This window comes from Auxenochlorella protothecoides, assembly GCF_000733215.1.
Source record: "Auxenochlorella protothecoides strain 0710 unplaced genomic scaffold scaffold50, whole genome shotgun sequence".
Lineage (NCBI taxonomy): Eukaryota > Viridiplantae > Chlorophyta > Trebouxiophyceae > Chlorellales > Chlorellaceae > Auxenochlorella > Auxenochlorella protothecoides.
The window spans coordinates 106416-120965 of record NW_011934473.1 but is presented as its reverse complement, the minus strand read 5'-3'; the positions used below and the strand labels follow the sequence as shown (position 1 = coordinate 120965).

General features: G+C 72.4%; 1 protein-coding gene across 1 annotated transcript in view; it reads left to right on the top strand.

The window, feature by feature from the left end:
* Positions 1–14550, top strand: part of F751_4316 (Polyketide synthase PksN) — a gene marked incomplete at both ends in the record, with an annotated part of 66181 nt that overhangs the window by 18970 nt on the left and 32661 nt on the right. The window contains 19 exons of the mRNA XM_011403588.1: positions 9–418; positions 509–1073; positions 1153–1388; positions 1614–2384; positions 2514–3590; positions 3876–4602; positions 4775–5097; positions 5203–6382; positions 6587–6761; positions 7005–7114; positions 7280–7777; positions 7967–8454; positions 8620–9003; positions 9316–10029; positions 10303–11097; positions 11179–12429; positions 12823–13151; positions 13319–13521; positions 13659–14491. Of these exons, the coding sequence (XP_011401890.1) occupies positions 9–418; positions 509–1073; positions 1153–1388; positions 1614–2384; positions 2514–3590; positions 3876–4602; positions 4775–5097; positions 5203–6382; positions 6587–6761; positions 7005–7114; positions 7280–7777; positions 7967–8454; positions 8620–9003; positions 9316–10029; positions 10303–11097; positions 11179–12429; positions 12823–13151; positions 13319–13521; positions 13659–14491 (11069 nt within the window). The remainder of the gene's footprint in view (positions 1–8; positions 419–508; positions 1074–1152; positions 1389–1613; positions 2385–2513; positions 3591–3875; positions 4603–4774; positions 5098–5202; positions 6383–6586; positions 6762–7004; positions 7115–7279; positions 7778–7966; positions 8455–8619; positions 9004–9315; positions 10030–10302; positions 11098–11178; positions 12430–12822; positions 13152–13318; positions 13522–13658; positions 14492–14550) is intronic.

Genomic DNA, 14550 nt, shown 5'->3' with positions numbered 1-14550 from the left:
CCTCACAGGTGCCTTCAAGAGCAGCCGGTACGAGGGCGCGTGGTGGGCACCGCGCCAGCTCGGCGCCCTGCACGGCCCCAAGCTGGAGGGCATCAGCGCCTTTGCCTTCCAGGGCACCAACGCGCACGCGCTGCTGGCGCCCGGCCCGCAACCCACCGGCATTGCCAAGCCACAGAAGCAGCTGGTGGAGCAGCGGTGCTGGGTGGTCCCCCGCGCTCACGCCATGCTGGGCCGGGCGCTGCGCCTCGGCCCCGGCTCCGTGGGGCTGGAGTGCCGCCTCGCCGGCCTGCACATGGAGTACCTGTGGGACCACGCGGTGGGCGGCCGCCCCCTCTTCCCAGGCGCCGGCTTCTTCGAGCTGGCATCGGCGACGGCCTGCCTGCTCAGCGGCGGGGGCGACGCCCCCCCTTCCCTGCTGGTGAACGCCGCCGTCCCCGCCCCCCTGCCTCTGCAATCCCCGGGCCCGGGCCTGGCGGCCGCGGCGCTGCTCTGCCGCGTGACCACCCAGACCGGCGCGGTGGAGGTCGTGTCCAGCGGCGCGCGGCGCCAGACGCACCTGCGCTGCGGCGTGGCCGCTGCCAACGACGCCGACGCGCCGCGGCGTCGGCGCACGGGGCAGGGCCTGACCCGCCGTCCCACCAACCTGCAGGCGCTGGCTCGCGGGCCGGCGCTGGACGCGGTGGCGGGGTCCATGCCGCTCGCCCTCGCCCCGGGCATCGCAGCGCACTTTGCCGGCATCTCTGCGTCCGCCGACCGGGCGCGGGACGTGTCCCTCTCGCCCGCCGCCCTGGACGCCACGCTGCACCTGGCGGCGGTTCCCGGCCGCGGTGCCTCCGGCCCGGTGGCGCTCAAGGTCCCCGCCGCTGTGGAGATGCTGGCGCTGCCGGCCTGGGCACGTGCGCCCGAGGGCCTCGCCGCAGTCGCAGCCTGCCGCCTCAGCTCCCCCGCGGGGGACATGAACGACTACGGCGTCCTGCCGGGCACCGCCACGATCACCGGCCTGAACTCCCGCCCCCTGGGCGCCTTGCCGCCCATCGCCCGCCGCCTGCGCCGCCGTGTCGGCGACCGGCGATGTACCGAACCGCTCCCAGCTGGTGTATGGTACGGCGTGGCAGGCTGCACGTGCTGAGACAGCAACGCACATCTCCGCAGATGCCGCCCTGTCGCTGGCCATCGCGCCGCCGGGGCGCGGCCCCGCGCGCGTGGGGCTGGACGGCATCGCCGCCATCGCCACGCGGCTGGCGGCCGCCGGCCGCGCACCCTTCTCCCTCGGCCTGCGCACGCCCACCGTGCTGCATGGCGCCCTGGCGGCGCCTGCGCCCGCGCTGGGCCCCGCGCTTTCCTCTGCCACGCAGGCGCCCGCGCTGCTGTGGGGCGTGCTGCGCTCGGTGGGCCTGGAGGTGGCTGGCGCGAGTGTGTCCGCCGTGGACGAAGACGCGCTGGCGTATGGCTCCAGCGAACAGACATCGCTCTCTCTGAGTGGGGCCGGCGCCGCCGACGGCGCAAGTGAAAGGGCCTACGGCATGGCGCACCGCTCGGGCATCTCGCTGCAAGCGACGCTACTGCCGGGCCGCCGGCGCGCGGCGCCGCTGCCCACCCCGTCCGCTGTCCAGTCCCGCACCGTCATCACCGGCGGCACGGGGTCTTTGGGCACGCTGATCGCCGGGTGGCTGGGCGCGACGGACAGCGCCACCGCGGCGCTGGAGCTGGTGGGCCGCGTCGGCCGCGTCGCCGACGCGCGCTCCGCCGACCTGGCGCACCTCCTGCGCACCTGCCTGGCGCCGGTCAGCCTGGTCATGGCCGACGCCTCGGTCGCCGCCGACAGCCGCGCCGTGTTCGGTCCCCGCGACTCCCCCCTGGCCGCCGTGGTGCACTCCGGCGGCGTGCTGGCGGACGCCACGCTGGCCAACCAGAGCGTGCGCAGCGTGCGGGCGTCCTTCGGTGCCAAGACCGCCGTCGTGGAGGCCTGGGCGGGCCCCGTCGGGTGGCAGCCCGTGACCGCAGCCGCCCTCTTCTCCTCCGTCGCCTCGCTGCTGGGGTCGGCGGGGCAGACCAACTACGCCGGCGCCAACGCGGCGCTGGACGCGGCCGCCGCGCTGGCGCAGGCTCGGGGCCTGCCCTCCACCAGCGTGCAGTGGGGCGCATGGGCAGGCAGCGGCATGGCGGCCCAGGATAAGTCCACCGCCCTGCGCGTCGAGCGCATGGGCATGGGCATGGTGGAGCCCGTGGGCGGCCTGCATGCGCTCGCCGGCGTCCTGGCAGGCGCCGCTCCGGTGCTGGCCGCCGTGCCCTTCCTGTGGGACAGGTTCATGCCGCGCCTGGCAGGCGTTCCGCCCATGTTTGGCGAGTACGCCGCAGCAGCAGCCGCCGTGAAGCCCGCCGCTGTGGCTGCTCCTGTTGGTCGGCCCGCCGCGCGCCGGCTGCCGCCGCGCCCGCCCTCTGGCGGGCGGGCCGAGGCAACGGCGACCCCCGCCGCCCCGCCGGCAGCGGTCCTCCACGGCATCTTGGAGAAGGTTTTGGCAGCCGCGGCGGGGGTGCTGGGCCGTGCCGTCGACCCGGCCGAGCCCCTCATGGCCGCTGGCTTGGACAGCCTCAGCTCTGTCGAGTTCCGGAACGTCCTGGAGGGGCAGCTTGCCATGGAGCTGCCCACCACCCTGGTCTTCGACTACCCCTCAGCCGAGGCCATCGCCGGGTTTGTGGCGGCCTCCCTGCAGCCTGCTGCCGGTTCCACTGTGGCTGCCACGGCCCCAGCTGGCGTCACGCCTTCAGTCGACCCGACAGCCTTCCTACCCACGATCCTGGCAGCTGCCAGCCAGCTGCTGGGGACCGACATCGGCGCAGACGACCCGCTCTCTGCCGCCGGCCTGGACTCCCTGAGCTCCGTGGAATTCAGAAACGTGCTGGAAAGGGAGGTCGGCACCGAGCTGCCTTCGACGCTGGTGTTCGACTACCCATCGGCCGCCGCCATCTCTGCCTTCCTGGCGACTGCCACTGCCCCGGCGGCGTCAGCCGCGGCGCCCGGGTCCCAGGTCCAGCCGCGCTCGGCGCCAGCGCCTGTGGACCCCGACGCCTTCCTTTCACTGGTGTCAGCAGCTGCCAGCCAGCTGCTGGGGACCGACATCGGCGCAGACGACCCGCTCTCAGCAGCCGGTCTGGACTCCCTGAGCTCCGTGGAGTTCAGGAACGTGCTGGAGCGGGATGTGGGCGTGGAGCTCCCCTCCACGCTGGTCTTCGACTACCCCTCCGCCCGCGCCATCTCCGGCTTCCTTGCCACCGTGGTGGTCGCCCCCGGTGGCGACCACGGCGCTGACGAAGGCGAGGCCGAGTACGACTCCTGGGGCGCGGCCGACCTTCCCTCCACCATCCCCGCCCAGCTCACCCAGGCGCTGCGCGGCGGTGGTGCCGGCTTCGGCCTGGGGGACGCGGTGGTCAGCTTGCGCGCCACCACCGACCACCGCCCCTTCACCCAGGGCCGGGCAGGGGACGGCGCGCGGGACGCCGTCCGCGTCATCGGCCTGGACCGGTGGGATGTCGAGGCGCAGACGGCACGCGGCGGGCCCCTGCCCAACAGATTCGCGAGCCTGCTGGACGTGAGCTGGGTTTCGTTTTTTGGTGGGGGGCCCAAGTTGGAGGGGCGGGGTGCAAAGGGGTTGCCACAGGGCAGGCTGGCGGGTGTATTGCCAAGGCCTGGTATCTGGAAGGCTAGCAGTGACAGTGGAGTCCTTCATTGCTCCCGCACCGCTGTTGACACCCGAATCTCCAAGCCCCCTTCTCTCTCTAGCACTGACTGAGTGTCCGCACCTCTTCCCTACTGCCTTGAACATCCTCCCACTCCCCAACTGTCCCCAAATCCCTCTCCCTCCAACCCAATGTAGGATGTGGACCGCTTTGATCGCGCCGTCTTTGGCCTGTCGGGCGCCGAGGCGGAGCTGGTGGACCCCCAGCAGCGCCTGGTGCTGGAGGCCGGCGCCGAGGTGATCGTGGGTCGCCCGTCCCTGGACGTCGCCTCCTGCGGCATCTTCGTGGGCTGCTCCTGGGCGGACTACGCACGCGTGGCGGTGGACCATGCTGGCACCACCACCTACTCGGCCACTGGCGCGGCGGGGTCCGTGGTGTCTGGCCGCGTGTCCTACACCTTTGGCCTGCGCGGGCCTGCGCTGTCGGTGGACACCGCCTGCTCGTCATCCCTGGTTGCCACCCACGTGGCGGCCACCGCGCTGCTCATGCGCCAGTGCGCCTGGGGGGTGGCCGCCGGGGTCAACCTGGCGCTGCACCCGGAGACGCACTACAGCGCACAGAAGGCTGGCATGCTGACCGCCGACGGGCGCTGCAAGTCCCTAGACGCCGGCGCCGACGGCTACGTCCGCGCCGAGGCCTGCTGCGCCATGCTGCTGGCGCTGACCGGCGCCGACGAGCTGGCGCGCGCCGATGAGGACGGGCCGGCGCTGGCCCTGGTCCAGGGCTCGGCGGTGAACCAGGACGGCCGCTCCTCAAGCCTGACCGCGCCCAACGGCCCCGCCCAGCAAAGCGTGGTTGCCAGCGCGCTGGCGGTGGCTGGCCTCCACGCCTCCGACGTCTCCGGCGTGTCCATGCATGGCACAGGTGCGTCGTCGTGCTCCTGGCTGGATGGAGGGGGAGGGTGTTGAAGGGGCATGGGGTTTCCCAGGGCGAGGGGAGGAGAATTAAGGTACAGACAGCGATGCGCGTGCTCCTCACGCCTCTCAATCCCTCCAACCCACTCCACACCTCCTCTCCCCTATCCTCCCTCCCTCAGGCACGGCGCTGGGGGACCCCATCGAGGTGGGCGCCCTGTCGGCGGTGCTGCTGGGCGCCGCGCCGGGCGGCGACCCGCCCCTCAGCCTGCTGGCCTCCAAGTCCTGGATCGGGCACGGCGAGCCGGCGGCGGGGGTGGTGGGCATCGCGCACGCGCACGCCGCACTGTTGGCTTCCACCCAGCTGCCCATCCTGCACCTGCGCGCCCTGAACCCCTACCTGGAGGGTGCCATGTCCAAGACTGCAGGGCACTGGGCCGTTCCGCGCGGCGACGCGCCCTGGGGCGCCGACGCCTCGGCCGCGAGCGGGCGGCGGTCCCTCGGCGTCAGCGCCTTTGCCTTCCAGGGCACCAACGCGCACGCGCTGATCGGCGCGGCACCCGGCCGCGAGCTGCGCGGCTGGGCGGGGCCCGCCCGCCAGCCCTGGGAGCGCGAGCGCGTCTGGGTGCACCCCCCGGTGCACAGTCTGCTGGAGACCTTTGCGGGGACGGCCAAGCGCAACTCGCGCGCCGTCTTCTCCACCCTGCTCTCCGCCCCCGCGTCCTCCTTCCTCCTCGACCACGTGGTCAACGGCATGGCCCTCTTCCCCGGCGCTGGCTTCTTCGAGGCGGGGGCCGCGGCGGTTGCCTGCCTGCTGGGCCCGGGCCTGGCGTCCCTGCTGGCAGACGCCACCATCCCCTCCCCGCTGCGGCTGGCCATCCCCAGCGAGGCGCGGCGCGCGGACACCTACCCCTTTGCCGAGCTCACCGCCGTGGTCAGCGCGGACCGCGGCACGGTGAGCCTGCAGAGCGGGGCCGGCCGCCGCGCCCCGGTGCACCTGGCGGCGACCGTCGCGACCGCGCCCGCGGCGCGCAGCGCCAAGGCCGGCGCGGTCGTGTCCGGGGCCACCTCCGGGGTCAAGGCCAAGCGCCCCGCTCGCGGCACCGCACTCCTGCTGCGCCTGGTGCCGCTGGTGGGCATCGCACCCTCCACGGCCTCTGTGGCGCAGCCCACGCACAGTACCTCAGGCTACCGCATGTCTCCTGCCGCGCTGGACTGCACGCTGCAGCTCGGCGCGGCCGCCAGCCTGGAGGCCGGCGCGGCGCTGCGCATCCCCGCCGGCGTCGACGCGTTTGAGGTCGCCGCCGCGGGGCCCTCCCTCGCGCGCCTGCCGGCCTTCGCCGCCGCCTGCCCGCAGGAGGACTCGCCCGGTGCGCTGTCCACCGGCGAGCCCACCTGGACCGACTACCTGCTGCGCAGCGACGCGGCCGCGGCGCCCTCCGCCTCCGTCAGCGGCCTGGAGGCGCGCCCCACCGGCGGCTCCGGCAGCTCGGACGCGCGCCGCGCGCGCGCACTGAAGAAGAAGCGGGCCGCGGCCGCCGACGGCGTCTATGCCAAGCCCGAGCGCTGGATGTACGACCTGGCCTGGGCCAAGGTCCAGACTGTAGGAGGCCCAGCGGCTGGTGCCGTTGCTCCCATTCCATCCCTGGCCCTGGTCCTGAAGCAGGCCCTGGGGCCCGCCGCCCTCGCCACCACGGCCATCGCGCTGGCGCAGGAGGCGGCGACCTCCGGCGCGGCCTCGCTGGCGCTCACCACCGCCGGCGCGGCGCTGGGCGAGGAGACGGCACGCGGTTTGACCCCGGCCGCGCGCGGCGCGGTGACGACCGCGGGTATCTGGGGCCTGGCGAGGACGCTGGCCCTGGAGGCCCCGTCCCTGCAGACCTCGGCGCTGGACGTCGTCGGGCCGGGGGCGCTGGCGCGCCCTCGCGCGGCGCTCTCCAGCCAGGCCCCGACGCTGGCGCCCGGCAGCGCGTACGGCACCTCACTCTCAGCAGGGGTGCAGGGGGCCCTGCAGCTGCGGCGCAGCCCCCTGGCGCCCGCGCCGGGACCCTTCCACCTCTTCCCCCAGCCGCGCGGGGCCCTGCAGAACCTGGGGCCGCTGCCTGTGGAGGAGAGCGTGGCACCTGGCCAGGTGCTGGTGGCCGTGAAAGCCGTGGGCATCAACTTCAGGTGGGCGGTTTGTTACGAGTATCTTTTCGGGGGGAGGGCGGGGAGGTTGGTTGGATGCCTACAGCGCTTGGACTGTGGACACGCAGAAGTCGATGCTGCTGTGTGATTGGAGAACCAGGTGTCAATCCCTGGAGGGCATCGTGACGGTATCGGTCCATCATCATATGTCATGCAAATGTGCCTACAACACATTCCTCTCACGCCCCGCCGAAAATCGCCTTCCTCCAATGCCAACACCCCTAGGGATGTGCTGAATGTTCTGGGCATGTACCCTGGAGACCCCGGTCCCCCCGGTGGGGACTGCGCCGGAGTGGTGGTCGGTATGGGCACCGGAGTCACCAACCTGCAGATGGGTGAGCGCTGATGCCACTCTGTTGTTGGTAGAGGGAACATGGCCACGCTGATGGTTGTCTGAGGGCATCGCATCCTTCTCCTCGCCTTCTTTGCAGCCAGACCCATGTTTCTAGACTCCCCAACACGCATGAGAGCTCATCGCCCCCGACGCACCCACTCCGCAGGCAACGCCGTCTTCGGCCTGGCCGGCGGCTGCCTGGGCTCCCACGTGCATGCCAGCGCGCTCACGCTCACACCCATGCCGGACAACCTGTCCTTTGAGGCCGCCAGCACCATGCCCACGGTGTTCATCACTGTGGACTGCGCGCTGCGCCAGGCATCGGCCTGCGCCCCCGGCCAGCGGGTCCTGGTGCACGCCGCAGCCGGCGGCGTGGGCCTGGCCGCCATCCAGCAGGCCGCCCTGCAGGGCTGCCAGGTGGTGGCCACCGCCGGCGGCGCCCCCAAGCGCGCCCTGGTACGCAGCCTGGGCGTGCGGGAGGTGCTGGGCTCCCGCGACACGGGCTTCGTCTCCGAGGCCGCCGAGCTGGGGGGGGTGGACGTCGTGCTCAACAGCCTCACCTCCTCCGGCATGGTGGCCGGGTCCCTGGCCGCCCTCAAGGTCGGAGGCAAGTTTGTGGAGATCAGCAAGCGCGACATCTGGAGTGGCGCCCGCGTGGCGCAAGGTGAGAAGGGGGGGGGGGTTGAGAGTTGGTATAGGCTGGAACAATGATGTGTGCCTGTATATACTCATATATTTGGCCATGCGCTGTACCCCTTGTCCCTTGGAGTGATGCACATCACTCACCACATTGCAGACCCCTGTCCCCAACTCTTGAATCCTCACCCTCTCTTCCTGCTTCCTTGCCCCTCAGAACGCCCCGACATCAGCTTCAACCTGGTGGCGGTGGACTTCCTGTCGGACGAGGCGGTGCAGTACTGCCTATCCCGCCTGGCCTACTACATCGGGCAGGGCGGCCTGCGCCCCCTGCCCAACGTCGTTCACGACCTGACCAATGTGCGCAATGCGCTGCGCCAGATGTCGCTCGCGCGCCACGTGGGCAAGATCGTGGTGAGGACGGGGACGCTGCAGCAGCGCCACGCGGACGTCGCGCGCGGCACCGTTGCCATCACCGGCGGCTTTGGCATGATTGGCTCCCTGCTGGCCGGCTGGCTGGCCAGGCAGTCCATCGGGGGGATCCTGCTCCTGGGACGCTCCGGGCGTGGCGCCTCCGCAGAGGGCGCCGTGGCACTTGCCGTAGCCGGCAGCTGCGTCCCCGTCACCATGCGGCGCTGCGACGCGGGCAGCGCGGCCGAGGTGGCCGCCGCCGCAGCCAGCCTGGGCACCGCATCCCACCTGCAGGTGAGATATTTGGTTGGGATGCTGTGGCTTGGGAGATGGGGTTTTGCTCTTTGGCTCCCTCAGGAACCTCCCAACATCTGTGAGAGATTAGTAAAGCAACCCCCTGGCTCCCAGATCTTGTTCATGCCATTTCTCACTCCTCTTATACATACACCACAAACACAGGGTGTGGTGCACTCCGGCGGGGTGCTGGCCGATGCGACCCTGGCCAACCAGAGCGTGGCCGGCATCCGCACCTCCTTCGCCCCCAAGGCCGACGCGGTCCAGCTGTGGCAGGGCGCGCTGAGGTCGTCCCCGGCCACCCTGCACCTCGCCTTCTCCTCCGTGGCGGCCCTGCTGGGCTCCCCCGGTCAGGCCAACTACGCGGCGGCCAACGCGACACTGGACGCTGCGGCCCAGACCTGGCAGGCGCAGGGCCTGGCGGGCTTTGCCAGCGTGCAGTGGGGCGCCTGGGCCGAGGGCGGCATGGCCGCCGCGCACGTCGGCACCGCTAAGGCCGTGGAGCGCATGGGCCTGGCCATGATCGACCCCGAGCTGGGCCTGGGCGCCGTGGCGGGCCTGCTGCTGGCCGGCGCCGCCGCGCGCCCCACCACCGCGGCCGTGCCCTTCATGTGGGGCCGTTTTGTCGGCCGCATGCGCGGCGCCGGTGCCCTGCCCCTGGCCTTTGCCGAGTTCGAGGACGAGGCGGTGGCGGTGGATGGCGGTGACGGCGGCGGCGACGCCGAGCAGGGACCGGCTGGGGAGCTTTCTCCCGGACCCGGCGCTCCGCCGCCGTCCTTCACCCGTCGCCGTCGCACCCTGTCCTCCCACCCGGGGACCGTCAGCTCTGCCCCCAAACCGGCAAAGAAGACACCGACGCAGGGCTCTGCCGAGCCCAGCGCCGAGGCGCGGGCGGCCGTGCAGGCCGCCGTGCAGGACTCGGTGGCGGGCGTGCTGGGCGCCAGCGTGGGCCCCGAGGATGCGCTCATGGCCGCGGGTCTGGACTCGCTGGGCTCTGTGGAACTCAGAAATGCGCTAGAACGGCGCGCGGGCGTGGAGCTGCCCGGCACCCTGGTGTTTGACTACCCCACCGTGGCCGCTTTGACCGGCTTCATCGCCGGCCGCGTAGCGGCGGCGCAGGGCGGGGCGGTCGAGGACGGAGAGGAGCCCGCCGCCGCCGCGCTTTCTGACAGTGATGTCGATGATGGGGCATTCTGGTCGCCGCGCGGTGCGGCGTCGCTCGCCTCCCGCCTCCCTCCCCCCGCTCGTGTCATCGGCGTGAGCGAGATCGTGCTGCGGTCGCCTGCCGACGCGCTGGCGACGCTGGTGCCGGTGGACGCGCCGAGCCGCGTCCCGCTGTCCCGCTGGGAGGTGGACGCTGCGGCCGGGCTGGCGGGCGGCCTGCCCGTGCAGTACGGCGCCTGGCTGGACGACGTCGACTTGTTTGACGCGCAGGCGCTGGCGGTGAGCGCCACCGAGGCCGCGCAGCTGGACCCGCAGCAGCGCGTCCTGATGGAGGCCTCGGCCCAGGCATTGCTCGGTCACGTGGATCTGTTGGCGGACGAGGGCCTGCGCGCCGACTGGGGCGTGTTTGTGGTGAGAAAGGAGGATCTGTGTTTTCCTTTATATTATTCTTTTGGAGGAGGGATGAAGCGGCGGGGACACTGCTCTTGGATGTCTATGCAGCCTTTCTATCGTACGACGTGGTGGAATGATGGACAACCCTGCAGTGCTGGAGAGCACAGGGCATGAGCTCTAGGGTGCCAGACTGGCCGCACTCTGGCAATCCCACAGGCCCCACCTTGCTGTACTGTAAACCAGTTTTCCTTCCTCCCTACCCTCAATTCCTCTCTTTCCAACAATCTTCAGGGTGTGTCGTCCAACGACTACGCGCGCGTGGCGGCGCGCCACACCCGCGGCGTCACCGCCTACAGCGCCACCAGCACCGCGCTGAGCGTGGTTTCCGGGCGGCTGTCCTACACCTTCCGGCTCAAGGGCCCTGCGGCCAGCGTGGACACGGCCTGCTCGTCGTCCCTGGTGGCCACCCACTTTGCCTTCAACTCGCTCCTGTCCCAGCAGTCCTCCCTGGCCCTGGCCGCCGGGGTCAACCTGGCGCTGGGACCCGACACCCCCGCCATGTTCCAGCGGGCGGGCATGCTGTCCCCTGCCGGGCGCTGCCGGACCCTGGACGCCGGCGCCGACGGCTACGTCCGCGGCGAGTCCGCCTCCGCCCTGCTCCTGCATGGGCCGAGGGCGGGCGGGCCTGCACTGGACGATGGCCCGTCCTGGGCGATCATGATCGTCGGCACCGCCGTGAATCAGGGTGGCAGGTCGTCCACACTCACCGCGCCCAACGGCCCCAGCCAGCAGGACGTCCTGCGCAACGCGCTCGCCGACGGCAGCGTGGCCGCGGCCCAAGTGGCCGTGCTGCACATGCATGGCACGGGCACCCCGCTGGGCGACCCCATCGAGGTGGGGGCCGCCGCCGCGGTGTTCATGGAGTGCGCCCCCGCCGGGCGCCAGCCGCTGGCGCTCAGCGCCTCCAAGTCCTGGGTCGGCCACGCCGAGCCGGCCGCGGGCCTGGCCGGCGTGGCGCAGGCCGCGCTGACGCTGACGCACGCGGCGCTGCCGGGCATCCTGCACCTGCAGGACGTCAACCAGTACGTGGGCACCTCCATGCGCCCCGCCCCCGGCGTGGCGCCGGCGCGCTGGGCGCTGCCGCGCGCCACCTTTGGCCGGCCACAGGAGGCGGCGGACGCGGCGTCGTGCCTGGCGGGCGTGTCGGCCTTTGCCTTCCAGGGAACCAACGCGCATACGCTGATCAGGGCGCCTACATCGCCCTCAGTGCATGCGGAGACGAGCAAGAACGTGAGCGTCCAGCCCGTCTGGCAGCGCGGGCGCCACTGGGTGGCCCCCAGCCCGCACGCCGGCCTGCATCGCGCCGCGATCAATGCACGGGCGATGGTGCTGGAGTGCGCTCTGGGCGCCACGCCTGCCCTCGCCTTCCTCTGGGACCACAGGGTGAGCGGGCGCGCGGTCGTGCCCGGCGCGGCCTTCATGGAGCTGGCGGGGGTGGGGCTCGTCACGGCTGTTCCTGGAGACATCAGCCGGGCGCTGCAGGGCCTGGAGGTGCCCAACCCCCTCATCCTGCCCGAGGGCGGCGACCGCGGCCTCACCATCCGCGTCAGCCTGGCGCTGGCGTCGGGGGCCGTGGCAGTGGCCTCCTCCCCGGCCGCCTTCAAGCACGCCCACCTGACGGCCCAGGCCGGGGCAGTGGAAAGCAGGAATGGAAGTGCCTCCGCATGGCCCACACTCCACTCAACGGCCATCCAGGCGCTGGCGGGCGGGACCACTCCCGCGCAACAACCTGGTACGCCCGGCCCCCTGGCGGGCCTGGACAACACGGGCGCCGCCGACCTGGCCTTCCTCGCCCACCCCGCCACCCTGGACTGCTGCCTGCAATCCGCCGCAGCCGCGACGGGCCAGGAAGCCGGCCTGAAGGTGCCTGCCGGCGCCGACGCGGTGCTGGTGAGCGGCACGAAGCTGGCGGACGCCATGCTGTGGGCCTTCAGCAGGGAGCTGTCGGCCGACTCCGCGACCTCCCGGCTCGACTACGGCCTGGCGGGCGGGAGCGGCACGGGCATGAGCCTGAGCGGCATGACCCTCAAGTCCCTGGCGGGGACCGGGGCCAAGGCGACGGCGCAGGCCGCCGACGCGCCGACGAGCATCGCAGAACTGCTGTACAACGTGGCGTGGCCCGCTGCCGTGCCTGTTGAGGTGCAAGGACCGACTACCACCTTTGCGCCGCGCTTCCAGCTGCCTCGCGGCGACGAGCGCGCCGCGACCTCCGCGCTGGAGGTGCTGCAGGGCGGCCTGGCGGCCTTCGCGAGTGGCGTGGGTTTCGTCGGCCTGCGCGGCGCCTCGGCCCGGTCTGAAAGCAAGGGCCTGGCGCTCAGTGGGCTGCTGCGCGCCGCCGCCATGGAGACGCGCGGCCGCGTGGCGCTCGCGGCCTCGGCGCTGGACGCGCAGGACGCGACCGCAGCGCGCGCCGCCTGCCTGGAGCTGGCTCCGCGCGAGCCCGAGCAGGGATCCGCCTTCAGCAACGGCGCTTACGGCACGGCGGAGAGTGGCAAGGCGCGGCACGACGCGCGGCTGCGCCGCACCGCGCCCGCCGCGCCGTCCTCCGCGCCCTTTGGCCTCTTCCCTGCGCCGCGCGGCGCGCTGCAGAACCTGCGCCGCCGCGCGGTGGACGTTGCTGCGCCAGCCCCGGGTGAGGTGACCCTCAGCGTGCGTGCTGTGGGCGTCAACTTCAGGGACGTGCTGAACGTGCTGGGCATGTACCCCGGGGACCCCGGGCCCCCCGGCGCCGACTGCGCCGCGGTGGTGCAGGCGGTGGGCGCAGGCGTGAGCCGCTTTGTCCCCGGCGACGCCGTCTTCGGCCTGGCCGCGGGGTCCCTGGGCTCACACGTGGCCTGCCCCGCGGCGCGCCTGGCGCGCATGCCCGCCGGCCTGTCCTTTGAGGCGGCGGCCACCACGCCCACCGTCTGCATGACGGTGGAGATGGCCTTTGTGGCCGCCGCCGGGGTCAAGCCGGGCAAGACCGTGCTGGTCCCCGCAGCGGCGGGCGGCGTTGGGCTGGCGGCCATCCAGCTCGCCAATGCCCTGGGCGCCAGGGTGGTCGCTACCGCCGGCAGCTCCCAGAAGAGGAGCATCGTCAGGTGGGTGGTGTTTTCGTGATTTGTGTGTGGGTGGTAGGGTTGCGTGTAAAGGCGAGCAGGAAAGGGCGCACACTGATGTGGATGTCAGATGGCCTCTATGCACACAATACCACTGGCAAGGGCCTGCATGGCGTGCTCACTGCCGCCATTCCATTCCAACTACGCAGGATGCGGGGCGTGCCCTCGGTCCTCAACTCGCGCGACACTCACTTTGTGTCCGAGATTGCGGAGCTGGGGGGCGTGGACGTGGTGCTCAACAGCCTCACCTCCTCCGGCATGGTGGCAGGGTCTCTGGCCGCCTTGAATGCTGGCGGGCGCTTCGTGGAGATCAGCAAGCGCGACATCTGGAGTGCTGGACGATTCGCACAGGGTGAGGGTCGTTCTTGGGTGTTACGTCTGGGTTCTGGGGTGGCACGGGTGCGTGATGTAATATGAATATCGGTCTGGGACACTCCAGCCACCGCTCATCACTTACTCCCATCCCTCCTCCACCCACCACACTATCAGAGCGCCCCGATGTGCACTACACGCTAGTGGCGGTGGACTTTTTGTCCGACGCCGCCATCACCGCGGCACTGGATCGCCTGGCTGGCCGGCTGGCGACGGGTACGCTCCTCCCGCTGCCCTGGGTGACGCACGGCCTGAGCGATGCCACGGCCGCGCTGCGCGCCATGTCGGCGGCGCGCCACGTGGGCAAGGTGGTGGTGACCAACCCCGCCACCGACCTGCCTCCCAGCGCCCGGGTCGGCCGTGTGCTGGTGACCGGCGGGCTGGGCTCGCTGGGCTCGCTGACCGCCGCCTGGCTGGCACGCGACTGCCGGCTTGGCGTGCACGTTGTGGGCCGCAGCGGGCGTGCCGGCGCAGCTTCGGGACCCCTGCTGGACCTCCTCCGCCGTGGCCACGCCGGCGAGCTGGCGGTGGGGTCGGGCGACGGCGGCGTGGCCGCCGACGCCACGGCGCTGACCCAGCGCGCCACTGGCGTGCCTCTGGTCGGCCTGCTCCACGCCGCGGGCGTGCTGTCCGACGCCACGATCGCCAACCAGGGCGCGCGCGGCGTGCGCGCCGTGCTCGCACCCAAGTCCGGCGCGCTGGCGGCGCTGGCGCGCGCAGGGCTGGCAGAGGCGCCCGCCGCCTTTGGTGTCCTCTTCTCCTCCATCGCCGCGCTCCTGGGCTCCCCGGGGCAGAGCAACTATGCCGGCGCCAACGCGGCGCTGGATGTGGCCGCTGAGCTGGCGCAGCACCGCGGCGCGGCCACGCTGAGCGTGCAGTGGGGAGCATGGGCGGGCGCGGGCATGGCCGGCGCAGACGCGCAGACACGCGCGCGCGCGGAGCGCACGGGTGTCGGAATGCTGCCGAGCTTGGCCGGGCTGGCCGCGCTGCGCGGTGTGCTCGCCGCCGC